At 44.4% G+C, this 16978-nt stretch overlaps 1 protein-coding gene across 3 annotated transcripts; it reads right to left on the minus strand.

Moving 5' to 3' along the window:
* Positions 1-2697: 2697 nt before the first annotated feature.
* LOC138803472 (zinc finger protein 69 homolog) lies at positions 2698-16123 on the minus strand. Of its 3 annotated transcripts, none has more exons than XM_069987548.1 (6): positions 15789-16123; positions 13521-13800; positions 10535-10620; positions 7028-7154; positions 6658-6753; positions 2698-4189 (listed from the first exon to the last, which is right to left on the minus strand). In XM_069987548.1, the coding sequence occupies exons 2-6, from the start codon at positions 13645-13647 to the stop codon at positions 3066-3068; spliced, it is 1560 nt and encodes a 519-aa protein (XP_069843649.1). In that variant the 5' UTR covers positions 13648-13800; positions 15789-16123; the 3' UTR covers positions 2698-3065. The 3 variants fall into 3 exon arrangements, with proteins under 3 accessions (XP_069843649.1, XP_069843648.1, XP_069843650.1); XM_069987547.1 differs by having other exon boundaries at positions 2699-4189; positions 6658-6756; XM_069987549.1 differs by lacking the exon at positions 6658-6753 and having other exon boundaries at positions 2699-4189.
* Between the last annotated feature and the right edge of the window lie 855 nt (positions 16124-16978).

Genomic DNA, 16978 nt, shown 5'->3' on the forward strand with positions numbered 1-16978 from the left:
AGGAATCGAACCCAAGCCTCATGCATGCAAGGCAAGTACTCTACCACTGAGCCACCTTCCCAGTCCTTTTAAAGTGTTTTTTTTTTTTTGTTTTAGATATTATCAATATTAGTGTAGTAGTGATTTTGGAGTTATGTGGGAAAATATCCTTTTGTTTGTGTTCATACTGTTAGCATACACGGAAGCTCCTGAGTTCTGTATTTTCAAGATTTTTCTAAAAATACCGTCTTTTTTTTTTTTTTTTTTTTTTTTGGTCGGTCATGGTGCTTGAACTCTGGGCCTGGGCGCTGTCCCTTGCTCAAGGTGAGCGCTCTACCACTTGAGCCACAGCAACACTTCCATCTCACGGACTTTCCTGCCCGGGCCGGCTTTGAACCGGGATCCTCATATCTCAGCTTCCTGAGTAGCTAGGATTACAGGCATGAGTCACCGGCGCCCGGCTCCAAATACCAACCTGTGAAACTTAAAAGTAGCCCTACTGAATTTGTTTTGATGACTTCTTCAATTGTTACAAACCAATAACTCATAATATACTGAATTTAGTCAGAGCCCATATGGGGAGGAGAAAGGTAAATGAGATGAAGCTATGAAGTAGCACTAGATATAATGGAGGTCCTGGGCTTTGGAGTCTGGCTTCTTTAGTGGTAGGAGCAGAGGGGAAATCCATTAACACTGAAGAATTAAAGCTTTAATAAAGTGTTAATAAAATTGAAAACTAACACAAAAATCACTGTGATCGCCAGGTGCTAGTAGCTCACACCTGTAATCCTAGCTACTCAGGAGGCTGAGATCTGAGGATCACGGTTCAAAGCCAGCCTAGGCAGGAAACTCCGTTACTCTTTATCTCCAATAAACTACTAGAAACCTGGAAGTGGCATTGTGGCTCAAGAGGTAGAGCGCTGGCCTTGAGCTGAAGAACTTTTTGGTTTTTTTTGTCATTCATGGGCCTGAACTCTGGGCCTGGGCGCTGTCCCTCAGCTCTTCAGCTCAAGGCTAGCACTCGACCACTTGAGCTACAGCACCACTTCTGGCTTTTTCTGCTTATGTGGTGCTGAGGAATTGAACCCAGGGCTTCATGCATGCAAGACAAGCACTCTACCACTGAGCCACCTTCCCAGCCCCGAGCTGAAGAACTGAGGGATAGTGCCCAAACCCAGTTCAAGCCCCATTACTGACCCCCCAAAAAAAATCACTGTGATCCTAACAGTGCTCAGCTTTCACAAATAATGTTAACTAATTAATGCTAATAAATGCCTATTAAGTAGGAATGTGTACCCCTCTTTTGTTAGCCTAACAGTAATATCTTGTAAAATGCTATAAATGGTCAATTATTCCTTGTATACCCTGTCATTAAGATTATAATTCTCCATTCCTATTAAAAGGTTTGCAGCCAAGATTATATTCTCTAAGTAGGTCAGTGGCCTTAAAGTGAGTCTCATCCATCAGTCCCAATCTCAAGTCAGGAAACGGAGCAGTTGACATAAAGGCTTCCCTTCCTTCTCCAGATAAGACTGGGTGGGCTTGACTACTCTTCAAGAATATGCGTATTTCTTTGTGGCTTCTGCAATTGAGAGTACTACTATATATGGGGGATTTGGGTCAGCTAGAACTTCAAGGCTGTCTTGCTGAGGTTAAGATATTGCTGTTCCTCTTTGTTGTTGTTGTTAAGCAAGTTGTTTTTGAGAGTGATCTGGTCTTGATTAAACTTGGCAGCCCTCCTGCCTCAGCCTGTGATTACAGGCATACATCACCACACCTGATGCTTCTTTGATAGCTGACAAGACTGCTGACCTAGGATATGCTTCAGCTTCTACAGTTTTGTAACTTCTTGGTGGAAAAGTGGTCCAGTGGCTATCATCAGTTTGCTAGTACAAGTACATACGCACTAGCACAGGAATTCCAAATCTGGGAATCAACTATGCATTACTCACATAGAAATGTGTAGAATGGGGCTGGGAAGGTGGCTCAGTGGTAGAACGCTTGTCTTGCATGCCTGAGGCCCTGGGTTCGATTCCTCAGCCCCATATAAGCAAAAAGAAAAAAGCCGGAAGTGGCGCTGTGGCTCAAGTGGTAGAATGCTAGCCTTGAGCTGAAGAGCTAAGGGACAGTGCCCAGGCCCAGAGTTCAGGCCCCATGACCGGACCCAAAGAAAAAAAAATTTGTGTAGAATGTCATTACCATATTAAAGAAATGTACTCTTGGGCTGGGAATGTGGCTTAGTGGTAGATTACTTGCCTAACATGCATGAAGGCCTGGGTTCAATTCCTCAGTACCACATAAACAGAAAAAGCTGGAAGTGGCACTGAGCCTCAAGTGGTAGAGTGCTAGCCTTGCGCACAGAGAGGCTCAGGGACAGTGTTCAGGAGTTCAAGCCCCAGGACTGGCCAAAAAAAAAAAAATGTACTCTTTAACTTATGTAACCCCTCTGTACATCACCTTCATTAATAACAATTAAAAACCTGAAAGTAATATGCAGATATTCTTGTACTTCCATTTCTGCTTAAAAACCACTGGCATTCTTGTGGATGTAAACAGAAAAATCTACAAGAGTGCACAAAAATTATTTGGTAAGTAACTGCCCATGAGAAATTAAATAACCATGAAATCAAAAAAATTATATTGTTTTTCATAATGATGAATTTATTTAACTCCAAAAACCAGATTTTATCCTTAAGTATTTTGTATAGAAGTATAGTTGACAATCATTATCAATATAGTGCTTATTTACACATCAGGCAAAAATAAAAGTTGCCATCATTATGTCACTTTCTCAAATGGTTTTGAGACCTCAGATCTTAAAGCTTAGAATCACTGATTTAAGAGTTGACTATTTAGGGGCTGGGAAAGTGGCTCAGTGGTAGAGTGCTTGTCTTGCATGCATGGGGCTCTGGATTTGATTCCTCAGCACCACATAAGCAAAAGAGCCAGAAGTGGCGCTGTGGCTCAAGTGATAGAGCACTAGCCTTGACCTGAGGAACAGCACCCAGGCCCAGAGTTCAGGCCTCACCACTGACCCAAAAACAAAAAAAACTTGGCTTTTGTTCCCATGTCAGTGTTTGTTTTTTTTAAAGATTATTTCTGAAGGCATTCCTCCTGTGTATTTTTTGGTGTCGACTTAGTGATGAATTATAGCTGAAGGATTTTCCACATTCATTGCATTCATAAGGTTTTTCTCCAGAATGGTGCCTCTGATGCTTTTTAAAGGATGAATCATGCCTGTAGGCTTTTCCACAGCGGTTGCATTCATATGCTTTCACTCCTGTATGAACGGTTTTATGGTTGCTAAGGTGTATTCTCTGCCTAAAGGCTTTCCCACATTCTTTACATTTGTAGGGTCTTTCTCCAGTGTGGATTCTCTGATGGTGCGTTAGATAAGCTCTGTGACTAAAGGTTTTACGGCATGCATTGCATGCATAGGGCTTCTCCCCAGTGTGAATTCTTACATGTTCGCTAAGGTGTCGAATCTGCCGGAAAGTTTTCCCACATTCATTGCACGTAAAGGGCTTCTCTCCAGAATGAGTCCTTAAATGTTGGATCAAGCTAATGTTCTGGCTGAACGCTTTCTGACATTTGTCACAGGCAAAAGGTTTCTCCCCAGTGTGAGTTCTGTGATGCTGATTGAGTGATGAGCGGTGTCCAAAGGCTTTGCCACATTCCTCACATTCAAAGGGTTTCTCACCAGTGTGAATTCGCTGGTGTGTATTAAGAGATGCACTCTGACTAAAGGCTCTTCCACATTCCTTACATCTGAAAGGTTTCTCACCAGTATGAATTCTCATGTGCTCAGTAAGATGAATGGGCTGTTTGAACATTTTTTCACATATATTACATTCATAGATTTTTGTTCTCAGGCAACTTATTGGATGATTAATTAAATTTATTTTGCATTTGTTCCTCTTTCTAGGTGGATTGAATTTATGATGCTTCTGTTCTAAAGTCACTTTTGAACTCACAGTATTTCCCCTACATTTTTTAGCTACTTGGCCTGTCTTTTTGTGGTTCAAAATAACTTGTCTCTCTCCACAGGTTTCCTGGTGTCTTTCTAAGGCATCATATCTGGAGACTTTGTTCAGTGTGGAATAAATGATGTCATCCCTTATGAATCTTCCCACCGTGTCATGATACAGCTGTTCTTGGGAAATGTCATTCTTTGCAGTTGACTCACTGGTTTCTGTTTTATTCTTCAAGTCTGAAAGAAATGAAAAACTCCAGATAACTCATATTAGTTATGCTTTGAAAAAAATCAACTGCTATAGTAGTTACAGAACAGAAAATTACAGAGATCAGTACATGAGATTTTCTCTGTATTTAAATATGGTTGTACTGTCTGGAGAGGTAATATGAAATATAGACAGTGAACAGGTTAAATGCATTGTTTTGTTATACATATAGTGAAACCTGAATCTTTGAGACTTGCTTCTTCTAATAACACTAAGAATGCTATTTTAGTGCTATATCTTTTAGTTGACAATTGCTTTTGGAACACAACCTCAGAAATTCAAAAAGGAGTATTTGACCTAAGAACATTAAGCTATCTTTTTTATTTTTTATTTTTGACCAGTCCTGGGGCTTGAACTTAGGGTCTGGGCACTGTCCCTGAGCTGCTGCTTCTTCTTTTTTTTTTGGGGGGGGGGGGTCCAGTCATGGGGCCTGAACTCTGGGCCTGGACGCTGTCACTCAGCTCTTCAGCTCAAGGCTAGCACTCTACCACTTGAGCCACAGGGCCACTTCCGGCTTTTTTCTTTTTGCTTATGTGGTGCTGAGGAATCAAACCCAGGGCCTCATGCATGCAAGGCAAGAGCTATACCACTGAGCCACCTTCCCAGTCCTTAAGCTATCTTTTATTCAAATTCGTATTGGTGTGTATCTATATTTAGTGCTTCTTCCTATAATTATTAATATATACATGCAAACATAATTTATAAAATGGTAACCTACCCTATTATAATTGCTAGTGTTGCTAGGAAAAGTGTGTGTGTGCGGATGTGTTGTTCCTGGGGCCTGAACTCAGGGCCTAGGAACTATTCCTGAGCTGTTTTTGTTGTTGTTGTTGGTTGTGGGGCTTGAATTCTGGGCCTGGGCGCTGTCCCTCAGCTCTTCAGCTCAAGGCTAGCTCTACCACTTGAGCCACAATACTACTTCCAGTTTTCTGAGTGGTTTATTGGAAATAAGAATCTCATGGACTTTCATGCCTGTGCTGGCTTTGAACCTTGATCCTCAGTTCTCAGCCTCCTGAGTAGCTAGGATTACAGTAGTGAGCCACTGGTGCCTGGCTTCCTTGAGTTTTTTTTGTTCAAGGCTGGCATCGAGCCACAGCCCCACTTCTGGCTTTTTTTTTTTTTTTTGGTGGTTAATTGGATATAAGAATTTCACAGACTTTCCTGCCCAGCTTGGCTTCAAACCATGATCCTTAGATCTTAGCCTGCTAAGCAGTGGCATAAGCCACTGGCACTGGTGGGTAAATCTCCTTTAAGCATTAGCTGTTTTTTTTTTTAATGTACTTTTTTTTTTTTTTTTTTTTTTTTTGCCTGTATCATAATTCAAACTCAGGAGCTTGCATTTGCTTGACCTGCTTACTCAGCTAAAAGTTGTACCTTTGATTCATGCCTCCAGCTAAGGTTTTTGCTGATTATTCAGGAGATGGGAGTCTCATGGACTTTTCTGCCCTGGATATGGATAGCTTCAAACCATGATCTTCCAGATCTCAGCCTTCTGATTAGCTAAGATTACAGGCATGAGCCACTGTCACTGCCTAACTATTAACCAGTTTTAATACTTGATAATTCATTGCACCTTACATTTCAAGTGGAAGATATAGCTTCATGGAAGTTATAACTTCTTTTAAAACATTTTTGTGCATGGGGAAAAATTGTGCTTTGTAGGCAAACACTCTCTTAAGGCATGTTCCCATTCTTTTGTCCCTTCATATAGGACCTTAATATATGCCCTAGCTGGCCTGGACCATGATCCTATTTATACTATTTATACTACTATTTATGCCATGTAGCTAGGATTACAAGTGTATCCCCACAGTATCCAGTTATTGAGATGGGGTCTCAAGTTTATGCCCAGTCTTATCCCCTTATCCCCCTACTTCAGCCTCCTGACCTTTGAAATTACATGCACACACCACTATGCCTGGTTTTAAGACTGCTTTCCCTTTTTTTTTTTTTGAGACACCATCTCACTATGTAGCCCAAGCTTGTGTCAAACTTGCAATCCTTCTGCCTGAATCTGCAGAGTGCTGGGTTCACAGGCATGTACAACCATGCCAAGCCTTGTAAGATTTCTTTTCTGATCAAGCCAGAATGATCAGCATTTAAACAATTTTTTGTTGTTATTGTTGGTTGTGGGGCTTGAACAATGGGCCTGCACGCTGTCCCTCAGCTCTTCAGTTCAAGGCGAGCGAGCCACACCACTTTTGGCTTTTTCTGAGTAGTTTATTGGATATAAGAGTCTCATGGACTTTCCTGCCCAGGCTGGCTTCTAACTGCAATCCTCAGATCTCAGCCTCCTAAGTAGCTAGTATTACAGGCGTAAGCTACGGTCACTCAACTTGGAATGAGATTTAATGCAGGTATTATACAATAGCTGCGCCTCCCCAGAGCTGAGTAGATCCTGAGTACTCCAGCCCATGTATCATCTGCCTGGTCTCACCTAAAATGGGATCTCCTGGGCCTTCATTCACTCTCATCCATGGCTCTTCTCCTTTCTCCAACTGGGAAATTATACTGGGCTTGGAAAGCTGATATCCTGCTAAAGGTATTTAAAAAAAGGGGATGAATGTTTATACTGACAAACCATTTCTGAATTTAGTTCTATCTTCTACTTTTGTAAAAGTTTAGTTGTAGGAAGAAAAGCTGTTCCCCAAGAAAGGTGAATCAAATTTGGCCTGGTTTGTGTTTCAAAGGAATAAGACATTTACAATACAGAACAAGGCCAAGTTTCACTGACCCCACATCATAATTTAAAAATAGTGACTCTCCTATAATAGATGCTTCTGGAAGCATGGCTGGCCCACTCTTACCTACAGACACCAGGTTCCTGTAGTTCTCTAGCATCACCTCTCGGTATAGATTTCGGTAAGTAGGGACCAGTTGTCCCCATTCTTCCTGAGTGAAGTCTACAGATATGTCCTTGAAGGTCAACAGTTCCTAGAAAATCAAATTTATTAAAGTCCAAAGAATTCTGACCATATTCTAAGTTCTGAGAGATTCCAAACTAGTTTTACCAGGAGACTCCTCTGGATCAGTCTAGAGATTCTCTGGAGACTGCCAGTGATTATGCCTATAATCCTAGCTACTCAGGAGGCTGAGATCTAAAGACCAAAGTTCAAAGGCAGCCCAGTTAGAAAAGTCTGTGAGACTCTTATCTCCAACTAACCAGCAAAACTTAAAAAAAAAAATTAAAAATCTGGAAGTATGGCTGGGAATATGGCTTAGTGGTAGAGTGCTTGCCTAGCATATATGACACCCTGGGTTTGATTCCTCAGTATCACATAAACAGAAAAAGCCAGAAGTGATGCTGTGGCTCAAGTGGTAGAGTGCTAGCCTTGAGCAAAAAGAAGCTCAGGAACTATGCCCAGACCCTGATTTCAAGACACAGGACAGGCAAAAAAAATCTAGAAGTAGAGGTGTATGTGAAGTAGCACAATGCTAGCCTTGAGCAAAAAAACAAGGGACAGCACCCAGGCCCTGTGTTCAAGACCCAGTACTGGCACACACACAAAAATTAAATATTAGTGCCAGGCGCCGTTGGCCCACACCTATAATCCTAGCTACTGAGGAGGCTGAGATCTGAGGATCGCAGTTCAAAGCCAGCCTGGGCAGGAAAGTCTGAGACTCTTATCTCCCAATTAACCACCAGAAAAATGGAATTGGGACTGTTGCTCAAAGTGGTAGAGTGCTTACCTTGAGCTAAATTTAGAGCTCAGGGACAGTGCACAGGCCCAGGGGTCAAGCCCCACAACCCCCCCCCCCCAAAAAAATTAAATATTAGCATAGATGCTCATACATTTCACCTGAAGAACTCAACATGGTAAGGCATATTGAGAAAGCCAGTGAGGATAGGGATGATTTTTTTTTTTTTTTTTTTTTGGCCAGTACTAGGGCTTGAGCTCAGGGCCTGGGCACTGTCTCTGAGCCTCTCTGTGCTCAAGGCTAGCACTCTACCACTTGAGCCACAGCATCACTTCTGTTTATGTGGTACTGAGGAATCCAACTCAGGGTTTCATGCATGCTAGGCAAACACTCTACCACTAAGCCACATTTCCAGCCTAGAGATGATTTTTTACGTGGTACTTGTGGAAAGCAGTATGCCCTGAAAGGGTGATGTTTGGCAGAGGCATGGATTTAGTAAGGGAGAGCTAGGTAGAAATAGGAGAAAAGCATTCCAGGCAACTGAGAACATCCTTAGCTTGTTTGAGAAACAAGAAGGTGGACAGCATAGATTGAAGCAGACTAGGAAAGGGGAGAGTAGAGAGAGATGAGATCAGAGTTGCTGGAAGCTGAGTGGTGGGACAGGAAAACAGTGTTTGGTCCTGACACTGTCACAAACACTTTTATGCATTGCTGAGCTTGAATTCTGGGACTAAGCTGGATTTGATTCAAGATAAACAAACCTAGAAATATAGTCCAGTCCTTTCCTAGATCAAATACTGAAGAGATTTTTTTTAAAAAAAAGATTAGCTACTCAGTGGTGCTAGCAAGCTTGGGCAGTGTAGATGAATGAGAAGCAAATTCAACTGTCACAGCCAGAGTTCAGCTATAATCAGAGTGTCCTAGGAGGAGGAATATGGCTTATTAGCCCTTCATCTTCACCACCAAACAGAGGAAAGGGCTTGCAATCTCTTGGAAATAATGCAAAACAAAATAGACTACCTAGACACACAGACACACTTCATATTCCATTGTTCTTTTATATATATCTGCATTACAGTAAACATTATTAAGCATGTGAAGAAAATATCACCTATAAACAAGAAAATAAAGATCAATAATAGCAGATACACAGGTGACTGAATCACTGGTAGAGTGCCTGCCTTCCAAGTGTGAAGTCTTGAGTAGACCAAAAAAAAAACCCAAAAAAACCCCAGCATCACCAACAAAAAAAACCCACAGTTTTTAAAGTGTCAAGAAGGGATTCTAGATGTATGTGTGGAATGTGGATACAATTCTTTAATACTTCTTTAATATTGTCATAAATAATTCTGGAATGTTTTTCAATCCTACAAGGCAGATATTTACATCTAAACTTTTTTTTTTAAGGGTACAAAAGGCCATGGAATACTGGAAGCTTGGAATCTTGCACTTGCTAGGCAGGAGTCTACCTTTTAAGCTGCACATTCAGGCCTGGATTTAAATTTCTTAGTTAAGAAACTAAGATTGTCAGAGAAAAGCAAAAACCCAACAAACAAACCCAACTCACTCTAGAATAGTGGACAGACAAATCAAATCCTATACCACTGAATTTCAGATATGAAGTTCTTTTCAAACTCTTGTCACCAATAACATCTGTTGCTTGAATCTTTCCTTCATGCTTATTCTAGAATTCCCTTATATTTCACCCGTATTTCTGTCAGAAGCATTGAAGACTCCACTTCTATCATGCTGTCTTAACTGCTATCCTGCTTCTCCTGTTCTTTGCCTACCTGTCAAAGGCATGTGTTCTGTGTGGCTGGACCATTTCTTCCCTACTCACATTTCCACGGGATTCTTATTGCTACCCAGGGTCCCCTCTTAAATTCCACAAAGATGTGCACTTATCATTAAGAGTTTCAGAGCCAGGCACCAGTGGCTCACTCCTGTAATCCTTGCTACTCAGGAGGCTGAGATCTGAGGGTCACGGTTCAAAGCCAGCCCACGTAAGAAAGTCTGTGAGACATCTCCAATTAGCCACCAGAAAACTGGAAGTGGCACTGTGGCTCAAGTGGTAGATCACTAGCCTTGAGCTGAAGAGCTGAGGGACAGCGCCCAGACCCAGAGTTCAAGCCCTATGACCCCCTCTCCCAAAAGAAAAAAAAAAAAAAACAAAAAACTCAGAACTTAATTCTCACTCATTTGCTTTAAATATTATACTGACATTTATCTTAGATTCCAAGTAGTGTTTATTGTTTTTTAGGTATCAGTTACTTTTTTTTCCTCTACAAAAATGAGCACAATGTTAGTTCTATATGTTAGTAAGAAATAAGAATTACACAGACACGGCTGCTATGAACAAGGAAACTGCCACCACCTCCCTAAACAGACGAGTTATATCTTTAAAAACCATGATGACAGGGGCTGGGAAGGTGGCTCAGTGGTAGAGCACTTGCCTTGCATGCATGAGGCCCTGGGTTCGATTTCTCAGCACCACATAAGCATAAAGAAAAAAGCCGGAAGTGGCGCTGTGGCTCAAGTGGTAGAGCGCTAGCCTTGAGCTGAAGAGCTGAGGGACAGCACCCAGGCCCAGAGTTCAGGCCCCACGACCAGACCCCCCCCCCAAAAAAAAAAAAAAAAAAACCATGACGACAAAATGACAGGCAACTCCAACTCACCTGTGATTTTGTTGCTAGGAATTCAGGACTCACTTTAGTCACTAATCTTTCTCCCTGGTTGTCATCAACATCCTGAGAGAGCAGAGCTGGGGAAAGAAAAGAACCATAGGCTTTCATCTCCTTAAAACTCCTAGATAGAAAACCTAACTGCCTGACAGGCGCTGGTGGTTCATGCCTGTAATCCTAGCTACTCAGGAGGCTACAATCCAAGGATGGTGATTCAAAGCCAGCCCAGGCAGGAAAGTCTGTGAGACTCTTATTCTACAACTAACCATCAGAAAACTCGAAGTGGTGCTGTGGCTCAAAATATTAGAGTGCTAGCCTTGAGTAAAAGAGCTCAGGGAGGGGCTGGGAAGGTGGCTCAGTGGTAGAATGCTTGCCTTGCATGCATGAGGCCCTGGGTTTAATTCCTCAGCACCACGTAAGCAGAAAAAGCTGGAAGTGGCACCATGGCTCCCGTGGTAGAGCGTTAGTCTTGAGCTGAAGAGCTGAGGGACAGCGCTCAAGCTCAGAGTTCAGGCCCCACGTCCGACAAAAAAAAAAAAAGAGCTCAAGGGACAGTGCTTAGGCACTGAACAACTGACAAAAACAAACAAACAAAAAACCTTGCCTGGGGATGCACTGACTGGTGCTTCTCCTCAATACTGGCAGAGAAGGGCATTTAGACTCAGCAGCTTCAAGCCTAATTAAGGAAGAGGTCCTCATTTGGATATTAATATATCCCAAAGGCCAGTGTTGGCCCCAAAGCACAAATCTATCAGCCATTTCTTTGTTCAAAAACCCTCAGAGGGGGGGGCTGGGAAGATGGCTCAGTGGTAAGAGTGCTTGCCTTGCATGCATGAGGCCCTGGGTTCGATTCCTCAGCACCACATAAACAAAAAGAAAAAAGCCGGAAGTGGTGCTGTGGCTCAAGTGTTAGAGTGCTAGCCTTGAGTTGAAGAGCTGAGGGACAGCGCCCAGGCCCAGAGTTCAGGCCCACGACTGGACCCCAAAAAAAAAAAAAAAAAAAACCCTCAGAGGGGGGCTGGGAAGGTGGTTCAGTTGTAGAGCGCTTGCCTTGCATGCCTGAGGCCCTGGGTTCAATTCCTCAGCACCACATAAGCAAAAAGAGAAAAGCCAGAAGTGGCATTGTGGCTCAAGTAGTAGAGCACTAGCCTTGAGCTGAAGAGCTGAGGAAGAGTACCCAGACCCAGAGTTCAAGCCCCACGACCGGACCCAAAAAAATAAATAAATGAAAACCCTCAGAGGTTCCCAGCTAAGAAAGACAAATCTGAACAGTTCACCATAGATTCTGCAACATCCAAACTGCCATCCTGTATATATGGATACTACCTGTACCAATTTTTAATTCTCCCTTAAGACTAAAATAATTTGAGGGCTGGGAAGGTGGTAGAGCGCTTGCCTTGCATGCCTGAGACCCTGGGTTCGATTCCTCAGCACCACATAAGCAAAAAGAAAAAAGCTGGAAGTGGCGCTGTGGCTCAAGTGGTAGAGCCTTGAGCTGAAGAGCTGAGGGACAGCGTCCAGGCCCAGAGTTCAGGCCCCACAACCGGACCCAAAAAAAAAAAAAAAGACGAAGACCTTGAATTCCAAAAGAACTTTTCTTAAGCCATCTTCTATTATTGTAATCTGGGAATGTGACTACCTTGTCAGCTAATAAGTATTAGAGATAATTATTCATTTTATTCCTCTTTTCAGCTGCTTAGCCAAGTCCCTACCTGATAGGTCTAGAACACAATAAAATTAATGGTAGACTGTAAGACACTAGTGACTCATGCCTATAATCCTAGCTACTCAGGAGACTGAGATCTGAGGATCAGGGTTTTAAACTAGCCTGGGGAGGAAAGTCTATGAGATTCTTTTTTTTTTTTTTTTTGGTCCGGTCGTGGAGCCTGAACTCTGTCCCTCAGCTCTTCAGCTCAAGGCTAGCACTCTGCCACTTGAGCCACAGCGCCACTTCTGGCTTTTTTCTTTTTGCTTATGTGGTGCTGAGGAATCAAAACCAGGACCTCATGCATTCAAGGCAAGCGCTCTACCACTGAGCCACCTTCCCAGCCCATCCATGAGATTCTTATCGCCAATTAACTACCAGAAAACTAGAAATGATGCTGTGGCTCAAAAGGGTAGAACACTAGTCTTGAGCAAAAAAATTCAGAGACAGTGCCCAGGCACTGAGTTCAATCCCCATGACTGACAAAAAGAAAAGAAAGAAAGAAGACTTAGCAGAATATAAAGTATAAAGAACATAATGGAAATATCACATGATACCCATGAATTCCTGTGTTTTTTTACTCCTGAACTGACTACTAAATAGTCCACAGAGTTAAGGAAAAATGAGAGCAGTCAAGTGTGTCATTCCTGATTCTCAGAGGAAGATGAAAACCAAAAACTGATGCTTGTGGGCTGGGATGGTGGCTCAGTGGTAGAGCGCTTGCCTTGCAAGCCTGAGGCCCTGGGTTCGATTCCTCAGCACCACATAAGCAAAAAGAAAAAAGCCGGAAGTGGGGCTGTGGCTCAAGTGGTAGAGTGCTAGCCTTGAGCTGAAGAGCTGAGGGACAGCGCCCAAGCCCAGAGTTCAGGCCCCACAAACGGACCCAAAACAAAATACAAAAAACCTGATGCTTGTGAAGAAAAATATTGGCCTAGGATTAAAATGACCAGAACCTGTGCAGAAGACTCTGAGACTTAAGCAGACAGAAACCTTTGATACCTCTGCCAGAATCACATTCCCATGCTCAGGAGCCACTGTGGGAACAGTGCTCTGCCTTCCTATTGGGTGTTACAGGTGCTGATGGGAGCAGCATAGGGCACATGATACAAGGAGCCAGAGCTGAGAGCCCATTATCTCCTTTTATACCTACTCTCTTCCCCAAAGACACAAGCATGAACCCCATGAAGACATTCCCCACTCATTTTCTCCCCAAAAGACCACCCCAATGAAGTATATACTTTCATACAAATGGGACCTCCATTCATCTGTTCTTACCTTCTCCTTCAAACAATTTGGTCACATCCTCCCACAGGGACACCTCCTCCTTGGCCTTCTTTGGATGGTGCAATTTCACCCAGGTGTTGACCTCAGTGGGCAGGGAGATCAGGAATTGCTGTGGCATGATGATGCCTACTTGATTGGGAATACTCCTTTGTGGTGAAGAAATTACTGGAACCTCTGGCTTTCAAGACTTTGGAATTTTGATGTATCCCTGCAGTGTAAAGCTGGAACCTCCTTGAGGCTGGTGTGGCTTTACAACTCTGGAAAATGGATACTGGAGGCAGCAAGATTAGTGGGTTTGAGTAACTACTTCTCATATTCTTTTAGAGCAAAAAGCTAGGGAGAAGGGAGGGATCCAGAGGCATCTGCAATACAGTCCTAAACCCAGAAATGTTTAAGACTGCAAAAGAAGCTGGGTGCTGGTGGCTCACCTCTGTAATCCTAGCTACTCAAGAGGCTGAGATTTGAGGATCACTGTTCAAAGCCAACCCAGACAAGAAAGTCCATGAGACTCTTTTTTTTTGGGGGGGGTCCGGACGTGGGGCCTGAACTCTGGGTCTGGGCACTGTCCCCCAGCTCTTCAGCTCAAGGCTAGCGCTCTACCACTTGAGCCACAGCACCACTTCCGGCTTTTTTCTTTTTGCTTATGTAGTGCTGAGGAATCGAACCCAGGGCCTCAGGCATGCAAGGCAAGCACTCTACCACTGAGCCACCTTCCCAGCCCAGAAAGTCCATGAGACTCTTATCTCCAATTAACCACCAGAAAACTAGAAGTGATGCTGTGGCTCAAGTGATAGAATGCTTAGCTTGAGCTTAAGAGCGCAGGGACTGTGTCCAGGCCCAGAGTTCAAACCTCTCCCCCAAAAGACTACAAAAGATCTAAAATATTTGACATTAATGCAGGGACAAGTAGCTCTATCTCCCATATGAAGATATACACATATGAAGATATACAAACACACAAAGATGTGCAAACATGCGCAGAACCTGCCTTGACTTCCTGCCCTGAAAGATGCAGGCACCTTCTGCTGAGACATACTTAGGATTTAGAAAGAAGACTGAAATCAGACAGCCTGGTCAGAACCCTGACACTTGCACACAAAAGCTCTTAGGCACTGCAAGTCTCTGAGCTTCAGGTTACTTATCCACAAAAAGGGAACACAGCATGGGGCTGGGAAGGTGGCTTGATGGTAGGCATGAGGCTCTGGGTTCTATTGCTGTGGCTCAAGTGGTAGAGAGCTAGTCTTGAGCAAGAGCTCAGGGACAGAATCCAGGCCCTGAGTTAAAGGATCAGCCCTCCCCCCCAAAAAAGGGAGGGGGGAGAATACCGTGGCTCACACCTGCAATCCTACCTGCTCTGAAGGTTGGGACCTAGAGGATCACCGTTTAAAGCCAGCCAATGAAGAAAAGTCCTCAAGACTTCTTCTCCAATTAATTAGCAAAATGCTGGACTGGAGGTGTGGTAGCTTAAGTGACAGAGTACCAGACATGAGCAAGAAAACCAAGCAAGACAGAGACTCTTGAGTTCAAACCCCAATAGTAACTATACTTCTCACAGATACACAGATAAATCTTGTAGTATAAGCATTTCATTTCAGTTGTGTCATAACCCTCTCTTTTAACCTTATTTCAAAAAAAAAAAAACCCAAAAACCACACAACTAGAAATCGTTATCTTGACTATCTCTATGATAGAATAACCCCACAGCTGGGTTTTGGCAGGAGCAAGCAGGGACAGACACATCCCACTCACGCAAATGCTCAGCAGCTGGCAGAACTGCAGCCTAGTTTCAGAAATGTTAAACTTGGGGGGAAGGTTATGTGCTTGAAGGGAGGAACTATAGTCCTTCAAGTACAATGAGTACTCCTGCAGAATTGTTTGTAACCGGCACATTTGGAAACAAGCCAAATCTATCATCTCATGCAAGCCTTGGCATCTGAACAGGGATCTTGGAATCTAGGGCCAGTGGATCTGAGATCCCAACAACTGTCCACAGAGGAAAGGTGGAGGGAGGGGGGAAGAACTGGTCTGCGTTTTTTCAAGCTTGTGATGAAGGGATGGGTTCTGGAAAGTGTAGAAAACATCCTGCCACTGGGTATATAAAAAGTCTCGTTACTGAAGTTCAGAAACTTTCAGTTCTTCCTTAAGAAACAGTTAATGACCGAGAAGCTTCCCTCCGAAGATGCCGGGTCCTCAAAGAGCTCCCGGCCAGGCCCCCCGGGGGGACAAAAAGACCGCAGGGCTGGGGAGCCGCCCACTCACCGGATGCTCGGACGCCGGGACCCGGCGCGATGGGCGTGGGCAGAGGCCGGGTGGCTGCCGCAGGGCTGGGCGAGCGGATCCTCTTCCTTGCCAGCCTTTTAAGGACAGTGTTCGTGCAGACTTCCTTCCGGAAACCCAAAGGACCCTCAGCCCCGGGAGTGGTCCCAGGGTCTTTTCCCAGTTCCCGTCCAGGGTCCGCTGGGGCTGCTGGGAGGGGCGCCTGAAGCGGCTTCTAGTACACACCCGTGAGGACTTCCCACACTCGCTGCTGCTTCAATGCTAAAGCCAGTGTCGCCTCCCAAACCATCCCCTGTTCCATAGGCCGCAGCCCAGCGCGTCCCACGCCTTTGCCCCGTGATGCGTCCTCCCCAGCACCAGCTGCGCGCCCCGCCCTCCCCATCAGGCTCCGCCCCTCCCCTCTGCTTAAGCCCCGCCCATCCCTGCGTCGCCGCGTCGAGCCGAGGCCACGCCCACCAAGGCCCCGCCCTCCTCGGGAGCCTGACGCTTTACAGTCAGGAAACCGGAAACTGCCTAATGCGAGGCAGCGCCAAACTGCCCACACCTAGGATGGCAGCGTGGTGGGACTGTTCTTCCTGGAAAAGCTTGATCACTGCCATTCTTCCTTCACTCGTTCATTTCTTCCGTCACGCCAGTTGCTGCCTTTTCACATAACTCTGTTCTGGTGAAATCAATTGATGAGGTATTTTTTCACAGCAGTAAAAAGCTGAGTGATACTGATGGTAAGGTATGTTGTTGTAACCACAGTTAAACTACCAATACAACAAAACGGTTTGGGGGTGTTTATTTCCTCTAAGCAGACACCTGCTAGCACCCAATTTGGACAACTTCTTTTATTTATTTATTTTTTTTAATTTTCGGTCGTGGGGCCTGAACTCTGGGCCTGGGCGCTGTCCCTCAGCTCTTCAGCTCAAGGCGAGCGCTCTACCACTTGAGCCACAGCGCCACTTCCGGTTTTCTCCAATAAACCACCGGTCTTTCCTGCCCGGGCTGGCTTTGAACCTCGATCCTCAGATCTCAGCCTCCTGAGTAGCTAGGATTACAGGCGTGAGCCACCAGCGCCCGGCTCAGGCTTTTTTCTTTTTGCTTACGTGGTGCTGAGGAATTGAACCCAGGGCCTCATGCATGCAAGGCAAGCGCTCTACCACTGAGCCACCTTCCCAGCCCCTTGG

Source organism: Dipodomys merriami, unplaced genomic scaffold (genome assembly GCF_024711535.1).
Source record: "Dipodomys merriami isolate MVZ:Mamm:240054 unplaced genomic scaffold, mDipMer1.0.p SCAF_34, whole genome shotgun sequence".
Taxonomy (NCBI): Eukaryota; Metazoa; Chordata; class Mammalia; order Rodentia; family Heteromyidae; genus Dipodomys; species Dipodomys merriami.